General features: G+C 36.8%; 1 protein-coding gene across 1 annotated transcript in view; it reads right to left on the bottom strand.

Annotated features, from left to right (window-relative positions):
* LOC137724403 (uncharacterized) overlaps nt 1-2,047 on the bottom strand; it is a 35,812-nt gene extending 33,765 nt beyond the window's left edge. The window contains exon 1 of the mRNA XM_088693470.1: nt 2,022-2,047. Coding sequence (XP_088549596.1) covers nt 2,022-2,047 — 26 coding nt within the window. The remainder of the gene's footprint in view (nt 1-2,021) is intronic.
* Between the last annotated feature and the right edge of the window lie 12,808 nt (nt 2,048-14,855).

Here is a 14,855-nt window from a genome sequence, read left to right as displayed (position 1 = left end):
GGTGTTTAGGCGAGTCTAGACGAGGTGGCTAACCCGCCTAAACTCGCTTAGACATCGGTCTAGCCTTACTTAAGCATCCGCCTAGACACCGGCGTAGCCTTACCTAAACACCCGCCTAGATCGTGACTCTCATTTAAACAAAAAATAGATAATTTTTATTTTACATTTTATTTTTTCAATACTTGTAAGATACTTGTTAAAGACTTGGATGAATAGTCATTATATGTTTGCTCTCCATGTTTTCAATATGTCCTAATACTTTACAATATGTATGTCATTTTACTTAGCAACTTATGTATCACAGTACAATTATGTATTTTTTTCGGGGTGTGCTATTCACACATCCATTTTTTACTTCTCACACACCTTTTATTAATTTATGTCCTTTGATCTTCTTTAATTTAGTTGATCCGACAGTCGCAAATTAAGAAGGTGTGTATGAAGTTAAAAGGGGTGTGTGGTTAGCACACCTTTTTTTTTTAAGTATAAGTATGCATTTATATTTATATATTATAAAAAATTAAAGATCCGCCTAGGCTGCTGGGCCCCAGTCAATCACCCAATTAGCGCCTAGCGTCTTTTAAAACCTTGGCAGTGTGCGGAAAATTACATAACAAGTGAATTATATAACAGTTCTACTTGGAACCTGCAACATATTAATGTAAGGAAAAGTCTTTTCTGCTTTGCCATTTTTTTTTCCTTACCCTTTAGAACTAGCAATTGAGCCATCGCACGATGCCGGGGTTTTATGACCGTTTAAGGTGATATTATTTTACATATAATATGTTTACACTGAGAGATGATTTTAAAGTGTTATTTACAAAAAGAGGATACTATTTACAACCAATTCAAATCACACTAACAGTCTGCTCTTTGAGAAATTTTTCGACAAACCTAAATAGTAAAATGGACAAATCAATAGGTTGTAGGAGATGAATGAAATTTCAAATTGATTTACCATGAATGGATTAATGAAGAATCGACAGTAAAGCTAAACATGGTAGCGATACAAATTAGGAAGCCATCCATCTATAAGTCAACCCTCATAAATTCATTCACTTCCACTGTTCTTCTATTGTCTGATAAAGAAAGCAAAGTTCCTATAAGTACTCCTAACCATATGAGCAATAAAGTCTTTTAAGAGGAATCCCAATTTTCTCAACATAAAAGAAAACCATAAAAGCATTACTAATGACCATATATGGGAAACCAAATCTCCTTTTTTGTACCTACTAAAGTACACATGAATATCAAAACGGAAACCTCAAATTATCATAGCATTCCCTTTCTATCTTAATTTTTGAAAAAGGAAACACAATGGAAGAAAAAAATTCAGCAATTTTGTAAATCAGTACTACAGAGGGTAAAAACCACTTCAATTATGGAAGGAGGGAAATTAAAGGGGTGCAAATAATTGGTGCTCAATAGAAATCACTGCCTAGTCATCAACTCTTTGTAAGTAAAGATTAGAAAGTTAGGATCTAGCATGATAGTTTAAGTTACTTGATATTTTTCAATGTTCGCAATCATTCTGCTGCTATAGAAACTGATGTATTCTTTGAAAGAATATAATGGTGTGTACTTATACATAACACCACATAATTAGCCTTAAAATCAATATGCAGAACTTAATTAACTTGCACAACACTCCCATTGTACGGCTTACTCACCAACTTAAATATTCGCTCTTGAGACGAGATGTAATGGTAACTTCTTAGCCTTATACGACGCACGGTACCCTAAATCGCAGGAACTCCAAAACTCTATGAATGCCAAAAATTTACAATTATATATAATCAACAAAACCCCCTGCAAAATGTTTTATACAATAGTTTTCAATACTGCTAACAAAATGCACATGTTTATACTAGGAGTTAAACAAAATAAAAATCTTGGTATTCTTCCCTAAACTATAGAAGCTCGCCAGACCTACTCTTTTTCAATCTACCCCGAGTTTGTAATGATCTATTGTAGGTTCTTTTGGTCTAGATAGCAATTGAATGCAACTAAGTAAAGGTTACCTGATGCATGGTGGTTTAATTGCCATCTACTGCTTTTTGAGATGGAAATGGACTAATTCTTGTCTTGAGCTTAATGATATCAAATTCAGCTTGGTCCTAAAAGTACTGCAAAAGCCAATTGAAAGTTAAAGACATCTTTGCAAGTAAACAATAGTTTGATTAGTCATAAGATCTAATCAGCTCTGCATCACAGAGGTGAGAGCACCATATGAACGAACTTAGGTCCCTAAATATTTTCAACAAACTAAATGATAATATTCTAAAAACGAAAACTACATCTGGTTCTTAAGAAATATTCTAAGCTAGGAAATGCCTAAAATTGAAATAAAGAAATGTTGTTGGAAATAACGATTCCGGTTTGTTTTGGTCCTATGATTACTCACTCCCAAATTATCAAATTCTCAATACCATTTTCTCAAAAACTTGCATACAACAACTATCCATCTTAGTAGCTGTAATCCAATTCATTCTCAGCTCAGTTTTGGTCTATGATTGCTCACTTCCAAATGTGATTGTTATTCTGTGTGCAAAATAAAATTCACTAAAATTTACCGCTGTGAGCATTTATGCCTCACAAAGTTTTTATACCTATGTTGTTTTTAAGGGAGTGAAAATTGAAATCACTTCTAAGTAAAGGTCAAAGAGATTGGATTAGGGTTTAGAAATTGAGGATCAAGGAATCTCGCCGGAAAAGCTTTTGCAGGAAAAATTAGGCAACAACTTACCTCTGATTCACCTTGAACTGTAACAAATCAAAGCATGCAATAGATGATTTTGGTTTCTGAGACTAAGGTTAAAAGACTAGTTGTAACAAGAAGGTCCGATCACCAGCATTTAGCCAGACTTCGGGCACCAACTTAATAATCGAAAACGGCTAAGAATTTCTAGAAATAGATTTGAGGGTTAGATTGAATGTGAGAGAGGGTTTATTTTTAGCTGGTTTGTAGTCGCCGAAAACGACGAACTCGTCGCAGGCCACAATGATGAGTTGTGGAGTGAACTCGTCACCTAAAAATTTTCTACTCCAACATACTCTATAATTCAGGAAGTTTGTTGGCGAGGTTGTTGTAGGCAACACAAAAAAACCTAAACTATGAACATTTCCCTAGTCCATGTGAAACTTTTCAAATTTATTGAAGGAAAAATCTATCTAGATTTAAAAGTCGGACCAGCAGCTCAATACTAATCACACATGTAGTGTCTAAACCGAAAAATCAGGGAACATTGTTTGACAAGTTTGTCATCCCAATTCAGATTGGAGTTTTTTTCATGGAAATACCATGTGTTTCTGAGTTTCAGAGTTTTTCCATGGAAATACCAGGTAGGCACCAAAACAAAATAAATCGATCTTGCGTATCAAACCATTCCCTACAAATAGTTCAAGCCAAACCATTCCCTACAATTAGTCCGAACCAAATCGATCTTGTGTATCAAACGTGCCCATAAATTACCATCGAAATGCCAAGCCGTCTATACATCCTGGTCATACAACATTGATTGTAGGAATTGGAAATTAATATCCATATCTCCATGTCTTGTTCAATGCCATTAGTTTCTAGGCACTCATTGAAAGGGGCATGAATTTCAATTTAGAAAGCTTCCCAATATTTGTAGTGCATGTGCCATTCAAATTGTTAGGTAGATGTCAAGGACTGTAAGGTAAGTGAATTTGATAATAGGAACTTTCATGAAAAGAGCTTGGCTAAATTTATTTTAACCAAAAATTATACTATAACTTTATTTAATGAAAAAAAACTTAAATTTTAATGAAGAACTCTTAAATTTTAATAAAAGGAGACAAAGAACTTAAAATTTTAATACAAAAGTCATACTTTTAATATTACAAAAAAATAAAATAAAATAAAAATTGGTGTGCAGGACCCCGCGTCCTCACATATATTGTTTATAAAACTTACCACACTGTTTATGAAACTTACTACAATATTTATAAAACTTAATGGTACTACACTATTTATGAAACTTAATGGTACTATACTATTTATGAACTTAATGGTACTCACTGTTTATGAAATTTAATGGTACTACATCGTGTATATATGCATATTATTATTTATTTTGCCTTAAGTAGGTAAGAGTGAAATCTACATATATCAGTTATATATATATATATATATATATATATATATATATATATATAAAAAAAATTTATTAGGGTTCTTTAGAGAAAGACCATTGAAACTCTTATTTTCCAAACAAAAAACCACCTAGTATTAAACATTCAAATGAAACCCAAGTTTCAAATAGACTACCATGTAGACAAATATGTAACCAATTATTACAAAATATTTACAACTTAATTATGCCACAAAATCCTAAATATGTCAATAAATATGATTACTCACCCTAATTATGTGTAGCAATTAACCCCATATGGAAATTTTACCTTTCTTGTATCACAAAAAATTTACCAATTTTTCAACCAGATGAACTTATAGAAATTAGTCTGCTGCATGGCAAAATTGATCACCTTTGGAATGGACGAAAGGTAGATGATTGGACAATTGATTTTTAATTTGTCAATTACTATAAAGCTTGGGCAATTTGAAGTCTATCGATCTTCGTTACTCGCACAACTTGACAAGGACCCCAGATTTCATAGATATTCTACATCTCGAGGAGCTGGTTCTTGAAGGTTGTACAAATTTAGTTAAGATTCATTCATCCATTGCATTTCTCAAAAGGCTTAGACTTTTAAATCTTAAAGACTGTAAAAGTATTAAGAGTTTCCCAAACAAAGTAGAAATGGAATCTCTAGAAATATTTGATATTTCTGGCTGCTCAAAAGTGAAAAAGATTCCAGAATTTGTTGGAGAAATGAAAATTTTCTCTAAGCTTTCTTTAAGCCGAACTATTGTTCAGGAAATGCCTTCCTCAGTTATACGTTGGAGTTTGGAGGAAATTGATTTAAGTGGACTTGTCTTGAGAGAGATGGAATCCTCCCCGGTTTCAGTGAAAATTTTTGAACTATCAAATTTTCTTATATGTAATGCACCAGTAGCTAGATCATGGCCTTCCTTCTTCACTTTTGGCGAATTTCCAACAAAGATTTCTCACCCTGTGAATCTGGTCTTAGCTTCGATGAAAATGTTTGGATCCAAATTTACATCATCGGCCCATGCAATCGAGACCGTTGATTGAGCATAGTTCCAGACCGACGGATGAAAAGGTGAAGGTAATTTTATTATTAAAAGATATTATTATGATTTTATCATAATAATTATCTTTTAGTAAAGAATTGTTTTTATATAAGATAAATGGGATGCAAACTATATCTCAAGCTTTGAGATTCTTATCTAGTTAAACAGCAATTTGTGTGCAAACTAAATGTTGGTCAGATAAAGACTATGAGGAGATACAAATGAGATTGAATGGGTGATTGACTGATGCCGTGCAAGAATTGGATGCCATGCATTTGATGGAAGATGGTCTTTAAAGTATCAGATAATAAGGCATGTTTGGTGGGATTATATTTCATTTTATTATACATGCATGGGATAAAGGCTACTACGGCAATTTTGTAAAAGATGATGAAAGCCTAGGAAAGCTAGGTTTTTGGTGATGATGTGGTGATGTGATAAGCCTAGGGTTTGATGGTGATGGAGTTATGATAAGAAGCCTAGGTAGACTAGGTCTTTGGTCATGATGGGATAAACTTAGATGGGTTTTTATTAGAAAAGTTAGCCACACGAGTCGTATGTCATTCTGCAAGTTAAAGTTGTAGTTGGACTCCATAATTATATAGTTGTGTCAAGCAAATATCTACCCTATAAATACAAGGCGATGTGCAACGTAAAAAGGCCCTTCAATTCAACACACAATTGCCCTGCGCAAAACCTTTCAAACATCTTGAGATTTTTTTTTCTTTTTCCGCCAACACATCTTCAGTTTAGATAAACAACAATGTTGCCGTAAAATCAGCCGATCGAGGAGTATCTTCAGTTTGGATAAACAGCACTGCGTCGAGACTAACTGGTTACCTATCCAAGTCTTAGCTGAGAAGGGTTTCTGAATCCTTATTGGCAGAGGTCATCTTATTAGCCTTTTCGGCGAAGTAATGTGTTACGAGTTACGACATTCGGCACATTGAACGCCGAGTGATTTTATGATTGAATATTCGCAAGTGAGTTTCAGAGTCGGCATTCTGACGGCCGAACCACATTTACCACCAAGACACACATCACCTTTGAGTACTTTTGTCCATATAGTCTGGTGTTGATTTGATGTGCTTATACTCTCACAAATATAATCACTGTGACCGAATTCGGCGTCGACGATTCGTGAACTTCGCAGAACCAGCAGCCTTGTCTTTAGGCTCTAGAACCCAAAGACCGAGACGTGTTCCTTCCCCGGTCGCAGTTACAAGGTCAAGAAGTCAGCAACGCACTCAACCCAACATCAACAAATTTTGCTCCTTGGTCGAGCTCGGCCGACGAGTTGGCACGCCCTGCATCAACCGAAGAACATAGTTAGCTCATTAGTTACTCGGCATGTGCGCCACGTAGGCTTTGTAATTTTTAGGGTCAACATTTTGACACGCCCAATGGGACACAGTGCTAAAACTACGAAGTTCACATGATATACTAAGATCACAATTAGGATGAGATTCGGCACCTATTCGAGGAGATTGTCGAGCAACAAAAACGCCTTGTGATAGGAGCATATTCATGCGACTTAAATGGCTTGTTCTCGTGCATTTACGTTATGTTTCTCTAGTTATTTTAGTCCTTTATGCTTCTTTTGTGTGTTTTCAGGTTCTAAGGGCAAGGTATGCAAAAGGATGCATTTTGGAGCCTTTTGGAGCAAATTAGAGATTGGAATGGATATCATATGCTTGGAGCCAAGAGGATGGACGAAATTAAAGACTTGAAGTAGGAAAGTTAAATCCTAAAAGACCTCATGTTTAAGCATCATTGAAGACTCCTACGCATTTTAGAACACAAAAACAACATTCCTTGCAACCTTAGGACATTGTCGTGTGTTTCCTTGTGTCCCCCTTCCTTGCCATGCAAGGAAGGGCTTTGTTCCCTATTTTAAACACTTAAAGCATTCACTTATCATATCATGCATTTATCACTTAACATATCATTCATTTATCACTTATCACTTCCATTCACTTATCACTTATCACTTCCATTCACTTATCACTCACCACATATCATTCATTTATCACTTAACATATCATACACTTATCATAATCATTCACTTATCACTTATCATAATCATTCACTTATTCTTTCATCATTCAACCACCAATTCAACACATGCATTTCAAACCTTTCAACACCCTCTAATCATCTCCCTTTAAGTTATGATTTTATTTCCTAACCCTACATGCATTATTTATTAGCATCTTCACATGCATTCACACACACTTCACACAAACAAACAACTCAAAACCGTGAGCTCCCATTCCCTTATGCCATTTTCAGATTTCCACCCACTAACCTAGTCATCAACACATGCATTCCCTTCACATTCACCCACATGCACTCCCACTCTTTAACCCACATGCACTCCCACTCTTTAAGCCACATGCACTCCCATTCTTTAATTAAGCCACTTAAACCACAAAACAATCACACAACACACCAACACACATGCATCCTGAAATTCTTTGCCATGCAATCACATGCATTTCCCTTGACATTTTCAGCCATCACACTTCATCATTACACCACCATTCACTCTTTAACCCACACACACTTCACACAAACAACATTCACATGCATTCACATGCATTTCCAACACAAAACACACTCAAAACCGTGGCCACCTTTGCATTTCAGGATTCCCATTTGCATTTTCAGATTTCCAGCTTTCCCTTTTATTTTCCAGCTTTCATTCTTCATCATTGCAGCCATTCCACATGCAATTCTCCATCATTCCTCCACACAAACACCTTAAACAAATAGCCATATACATCTCCACTCCTCCTATAAATACCCTTGCATTCCCATCATTCAAATCATCTCATTCGATTGTAGATACCACAACACAAACACTCCATTCCTTCTCTAGCCGTGAGTTTCTCTCCATTTTCTGCACCATTTTCTCCACCACTCCTCACCTATTTCCATAATTCCTCACTCCATTCCACACTTCCATCCCCCAAACCAATTATCCCTAGACCTTATGCTACAATAAAGAGGAAGAGAAGAGGGCCTAAACGTTCATACAATTCAAGTTTGAGTTGTTGGAATGTTTAGGCGTTTCTTTGATTTCAATGTTTAATTTCAATTCTCTTTGTTTTGTATGAGGAACTAAAACCCCCTTTAGCTAGGGGGTGATTCGAAATATATGTTTATGCTTGCATTTTGATTTGATCACTTCTAATTACGTTTCATAAGTTGTGAATTCAATTTGTTTAACTGTTTTATTGATAACCTATTTATGTATGTTTATTGAGAGTGCACACTTAATTTTCATGCATGAATTTGACGCTAGAATATAAGTGAATTTCACCTAATCGTTATGAACTTATATTCACAAGTAGTGGAGGTTGCTTATAAACAATCGCGTTAAACGAATTCTTGGCATAAGTTTCATGCAATCATAGTAACGAATGCCTCGTCAACACTTATAGTTTTCAAAGAACTTAATGATTCTTGCTTGTATCTCTATTATGCAATTCATGTAGGGAACTTGTGAGGAATGCTTTGGGTTGTCGTATGCAATCATCGAATTCATTAACTTAAGGAAAACTTGACGGTTAATTTAAGCGGACCTAATTAACTTGGAGTGTTGAGAATTAATGGTTTATTGAAACGCAATTGGAAATCATTTTATTATGCAAGTGTAACATGTGTGGAGATGAACCCCTTGGCTATCATCCATTCATCCATACTTTCATCCATATTCACATTTACATTCTGCTTAGTTTATTAACTTGTTTTGTTATTTCAATTTTCATCAAATCAAAACTCTCCCCCCCCCCCCTTTTTACCTTATTGTTCAATTTAGTTTATGTTTTAAAGCATTTTGAGTCTTTGGTTTGTCTTAGTGATTTAAAGTTTAGTTTTGCATTCGTTGAGTCTAGTATAGTGTTTTAAACTTTATTTTACGTTTTTGAGTCAGTTTCCAAAGAGATTTGCAATCCCTCCTAATCCCCGGTCCAGAACGATCCCTACTTATACTTATACTACAATTGTCAAAAAGAGGGTTTAATTTGTGCGCGTATAATTCTCGCATCAAATTTTGGCGCCGTTGCCGGGGATTAGCAACTTTGCTAATCCCTTGGTTCTTTTTTTTTTTTTTTTGGTTTAGTTGTTTTCGTTTTAGTTTCTAACTTAGTGTTGTTTTCTTTGTTTGTAGTTACTTTTGATATTTGATTTAGTTCTCTTTCTTTGATTTTAGGTACTAGAGAAGTAAGATATGGATTTTGCTAGCATTCAAGCTCAATTGGCAAATCTTACTTCTCAATTGTCGTCGTATGCCGAAAGGACCACAATGCAGAGTGTCCCTACATTTGGTGCTTCATATAGGCAAGGATTTCAAGCCAATCAATGTCCACAAAGTGATTGGAGGGATCATTCAAACTCTATGTGGTGGGAACCTCAAAATGCTCAACAAGGAGGATATTGGCAGCCACCACAACCTCATATTCAATATGCCCAACCAAACTCAAGTTCGTCAATAAATTATAATCAAAAGCTTGATGAATTAATTTGTTTGGTGCAGGGCTTACAAAATCAAGACAATGAGGCTCAACAAGAAGGATATTGGCAGCCGTATGAGGAGTTCTATTCAACGCCTATGCAGCCACCACAACCTGCCCAAAGTAATGTAGGTAATTCAAATGATAATGATACGATTTTTCAATTACTTACTACTCTGGAAAAGCAATTTGGGCAAATAGCGGAGTTCGAAGGACAATTTTGCGACCAAGGAGAACTCCCTAGTTCAACCATTGCAAATCAGAAGGGAGAATTTGAAACCACCAATGCTATCATGTTGAGAAATGACAAGGAGGTTGGAACGGACCCTCAACCATCAAAATCAAATCACAAGGAAGAGGAATACACCCAACCCACGGAAAGGGTGGAAACACCTTTACCGGAGGCACCTATTGCTCCTATGCCATCTAATACAGGTATGGTTGTTCCAAATTTCATTATTTTTAACCCCGTTCCAACAAGTATCCCTATTCCTTGCAGATTCATGACTTCCAAGGAAGAAGAAGGTGAAAAAGACATCTTGGAAGCCCTTCCAAAGGTGACAAGTAGGGAATGTCATGAATCCATCAAAGAGGACGTTCTTGAAACCACAAAATCCAAAGAAGTTAAATTTGCTGACATTGGACAAGTAATAACCATCACTTGCAATCTGGCCAAGTCCAATATCCCTGAAACTTTCAAAGGAGTGGTATTTGTCATTGAGTTCTTGTCGGACAAAACAAGTAAGTATTTTTTTCCAAATTCCATTAGATTTTATACTAACTTGCTAATTTTTTTGAATCAGGCACCCAATCTGGAATTTAAACTATTACCGGATCATTTCAAGTATCACCGCCCATTCAAAGATAAATTCCATGCCGTTTGATTTTATTTATGTAAAAAAAAAAAAAAAAAAAAAAAAAAAAAGAAAAAAAGAAAGATACTAAACATGGAGAAAGGTGGAGCTTCACAAAGGTTGTTTGCGTGAAGCCCCACTACGAGGCGCAGAAGCGGAAGGCATAGAAGCGGAAGGCATAGAAGCGGGAGGCATAGAAGCGGGAGGCATCGGAGCGGAAGCCATCGGAGCGGGAGGCATCGGAGCTAGAGCATTCCAGGCCTCAATACTTGGCCAAGCGCTGGATGACCCAGGAAAAAGGTGCCTCTGGAGATAAGACGCAAGCCTTTGACGGTCACTGTGAATTCGACCCTCAGATTCTTGCAGCTCATCAAGCTTCCTCTTCATCCCCGACGAATAGTTATTTGCAAGCACATGCAAACTTCTATTCTCGTACTTAAGCTGCTGGATCTCTTGCTTAAGTCTTTCCACCTCTGCCATCAACGATTCCACCTGACGGGAGCGGGCAAGCAGGCGTAGGCCCATGTTGGACACAGAGCTCGCACACTGAACACTAAGTGCGAGGGACTCTTGAACGGCCAACTCATCGGACCGTCCTGACAGCAGCCTACTATCTTTTGGAGTGAGGAGGTTTTTAGCTACTATTGTAGCTGTTGTGGCGTCCTGCATCACAGAGTCTTCACCTGAAAGAGGACCGTTAGAAGATAAAAAAGAAGGGCGCCATACGTTACCTTGACGCGGCGCGCCCGTATCACTGCTAAGGCTCAATTCCAAGCTAAGGTTCGATGAGTTTGCCATTTTTTCAAAGGTGTTCAAAGATAGGGGTTGATGGAGTAAATTTTCAAAGGGTCGGAGTCTATTTTCAAGAATGGGAATTCTTCAGAGTGTGTTTGTTGTGGTGATCGATAGCTCTATAAGAAGCCAAGGCGACGCGTCCACCAATTCAAAAAGCCGGAATTTCCGGCGTAATCTTAGGCGACGCGTTCTCGGCTTTTCAGAAGACGCGTTCAACAAAGCTGAAAACACGTGGAGGCCATCATCGCAACTACACGTCTTTAGCCGACAAGCGTAAAGTTCGGCGACGCTTTCTCTGCTTTTCAGAAAACGCGTGCAGCTTTGTCAAAAGGAGCCGCATCTGCATTACCACGTGTCGTTCAGAAAGCGAAGGGGCGTCGTTCAGAAATCGAAGGGGCGCCTGCTCAGAAATCGAAGAGCCGAATTCAAAGATCGAAGAGGCGCCACTATTTCAAAAAGCCGGAGTTGCGGGATCAAAATGTTTGTCGACAAAGATAAAAAGTACCACCACTTGCTATTATCTCTATATATGTCGACCTTCGTCTTTTATGGCAGGGCAAACCTGAAGAAAATGCCCAACTCTCCCTCACCTCTGAGGGCGCACTCCCAGCAAAGCCTTTCAAAATACTCAATTCTTTCTTCTTCCCCAAAGATGATACCAGATGCCTGGAGTACATATGACCCAGGAGGAAACAGCACAACAAATACATGTGCTGATTCATTCACCGCTTCTTCAAAAGCAAAGGTATCTCATATCATCAAGGTCAAAAGCAAAAGTATCTCATATCATGCTCTTTCCCTGTCTTTTTCTTTGTCCTTGTTCTTACTCGCATGGCAAAGTAAAACAAGCAATCAGCCGGCACTTGGAGTCAGTCTTCCGTTCTGGAGCCAACTGCCTGGAATCTATTCCTGATTGCTTACCTAGCGTTGCTCTCGAGTAGTCATCTTCAACGGTTGATACACTTCCGGAGAAGGGACCACTTCTGCAAAGGGGAGCGAGTAAGGCAAGTGCAAATGATACATTGAAGCATGTGGAGACAAACATAGGCTGAGTTATCCTCCAACCCTTTTCAATACGAATTGGAAAGATTGAACAAAGAAACAGACCAAAGGAGTAAGCTCAGACCTTCGGGGGAGACCAAAAAAAACCATCCTGCTGCCCAGTTCAAGAAGTAGCACAAAGGAAAATCAACGATGGGCAGAAACTAGTTCAAGAGTAAGCCTGTGGAATCACAAAGATCAAAAGCCTCAATGCAATTACCAAGGAGAAGATGGAATTTACACTCTATAACCAGATTTGCGTCTCTAAACTCTTCTCTTTATTAATTACATTCTGCCATGTTTAGTATGTTTAAGTGCTTTTTGTGTGTTTACTTATGTTTTGTGTGAATCTATGCTTAAAACATTGAGGACAATGTTTGATTTAAGTGTGGGGGGGTAACTAAGTATGTTGATGCAAATTCGTTGAATTTTATCACCCATAACTTCAAGTGTTGTTCCTTCTGTTTTAAATGTTTTTAAGGTGTTTTTAAACTGTTTTAGCGTGTTTTGTTTTATAACTCCGAAAATCACATAAAAATTTGAAAAACATTTTTTTTGAAAAGCCTAAAAAGAGTGTTTTGAGTTGTTTTTGTGTCTTAGGGAACCTTCCAACGTTATGATGAGGATTTGGTTTGTAATTGCATGACTGTTAAAAAGAGTTATAAACATGGATGAAAGTTTGATTTACTCTTGGTATATGTTTAGTTATGGTTATAATGTATGACTTCACATGCAATCATAAAAGAAAAATTTGTTTTTGTAACATGCTTGAAGGAAGGAACTCATAATAACGCTACATCCCTGTGAGACTCGAGCCATTACCTTCTTTGGAGAGTTATTTTCTGTGATTCTTTGTTTTCTAAAGTTGTTGCATGATCTCATTATTCCTTGCTTGGTTGCTACTTAGAATGCAATTGTATCATGATAGAACTAAATGCTAGAACTTATATCCGTTTCATTCAAAGCATGTTATTGATTTGCATAACACATATTCAAGAAGAAGTTGTGTAGTGACCACCACCATAGCCAAATAGCCTTACTTCCCATACTTCGTATTTGTTGTAAGTCTTAACCCCGTTGAGCCTTGTTTAGCCTTTATTCTTTGTTTACCCACATTTTCCTCACCTAGCCTAGTTTAGGACAATCCCCACCCTTGTTCTTAAAAGATAGTGAGCATGACTTAATTGAATTCCTTTTGAGTTACATTATGAAAGAAAATAAGTGTGGGGGAGAGAATGTTTTGTTCTTAAGTGTTTATGTATGTTTTGAGAAGTCAAAAGAAAAAAAAAAAAAAAAAAAAAAAAAAATTTGTGAAAAACATATGAAAAAGAAAAACAGAAAAGAAAAGAAAGAAAGGAAAAAGAGCTTGTTCCCCCTTGTTCAAAAGTTGAGTTTTCATTCAAAAGTGAATTCTACGTTAATTCAAATGCTTTGCTCGCTATTTCTTTAAGAACCTTTGTTTTCCATATCCCTTCTTTGTTAGCCAAACACCTTTAGCTCCGTTTCAACCCTTATGCTTCTTTCTTGAGTGTTATGTGTTTCAATTTGTGGAGTTTGGAATTGATATGAGCTTATGGAATCACTGGTTCTCATTCTAAGTAGTAGCATTCCATTCATGAGATCATATTCATGTCATTATCGTAAATCCAGAAAATGCTTTCCTTGTTATAACTTATGACTAGATTAGGGTGTGTAGTTAGAAAATCTGAGTGAAAATCGAGTGCATATCTTGTAAGGAATTGAGCAAATTCTCTAAGGCATGTTACTACATTCAAAACATGGTTTTAAATGCTTAATTGTGAACTAGTATATGGTGACTATGATTAAGAATGTACTTAAGTGTGAAGATGACTAAAATCTGTGGGAATGATGATTTTTAACGTGTCATGTGCATTGGAAATCCCTAAGACAGTTGTTGGAAGGTTTAGGTTGTGTTTTACTTGTTTTGTTTCGTTTGGTTTTGTTTTGTTTTTCTTTCTGTTTTGCTCGAGGACTAGCAAAAGATAAGTGTGGGGGTATTTGATAGGAGCATATTCATGCGACTTAAATGGCTTGTTCTCGTGCATTTACGTTATGTTTCTCTAGTTATTTTAGTCCTTTATGCTTCTTTTGTGTGTTTTCAGGTTCTAAGGGCAAGGTATGCAAAAGGATGCATTTTGGAGCCTTTTGGAGCAAATTAGAGATTGGAATGGATATCATATGCTTGGAGCCAAGAGGATGGACGAAATTAAAGACTTGAAGTAGGAAAGTTAAATCCTAAAAGACCTCATGTTTAAGCATCATTGAAGACTCCTACGCATTTTAGAACACAAAAACAACATTCCTTGCAACCTTAGGACATTGTCGTGTGTTTCCTTGTGTCCCCCTTCCTTGCCATGCAAGGAAGGGCTTTGTTCCCTATTTTAAACACTTAAAGCATTCACTTATCATATCATGCATTTATCACTTAACATATCATTCATTTATCAC

This window comes from Pyrus communis, chromosome 5, assembly GCF_041283825.1.
Source record: "Pyrus communis isolate YQ-2024b chromosome 5, ASM4128382v1, whole genome shotgun sequence".
Taxonomy (NCBI): Eukaryota; Viridiplantae; Streptophyta; class Magnoliopsida; order Rosales; family Rosaceae; genus Pyrus; species Pyrus communis.
The sequence above is the reverse complement of the archived record's forward strand: the minus strand, read 5'-3'. Positions and strand labels throughout refer to the sequence as shown.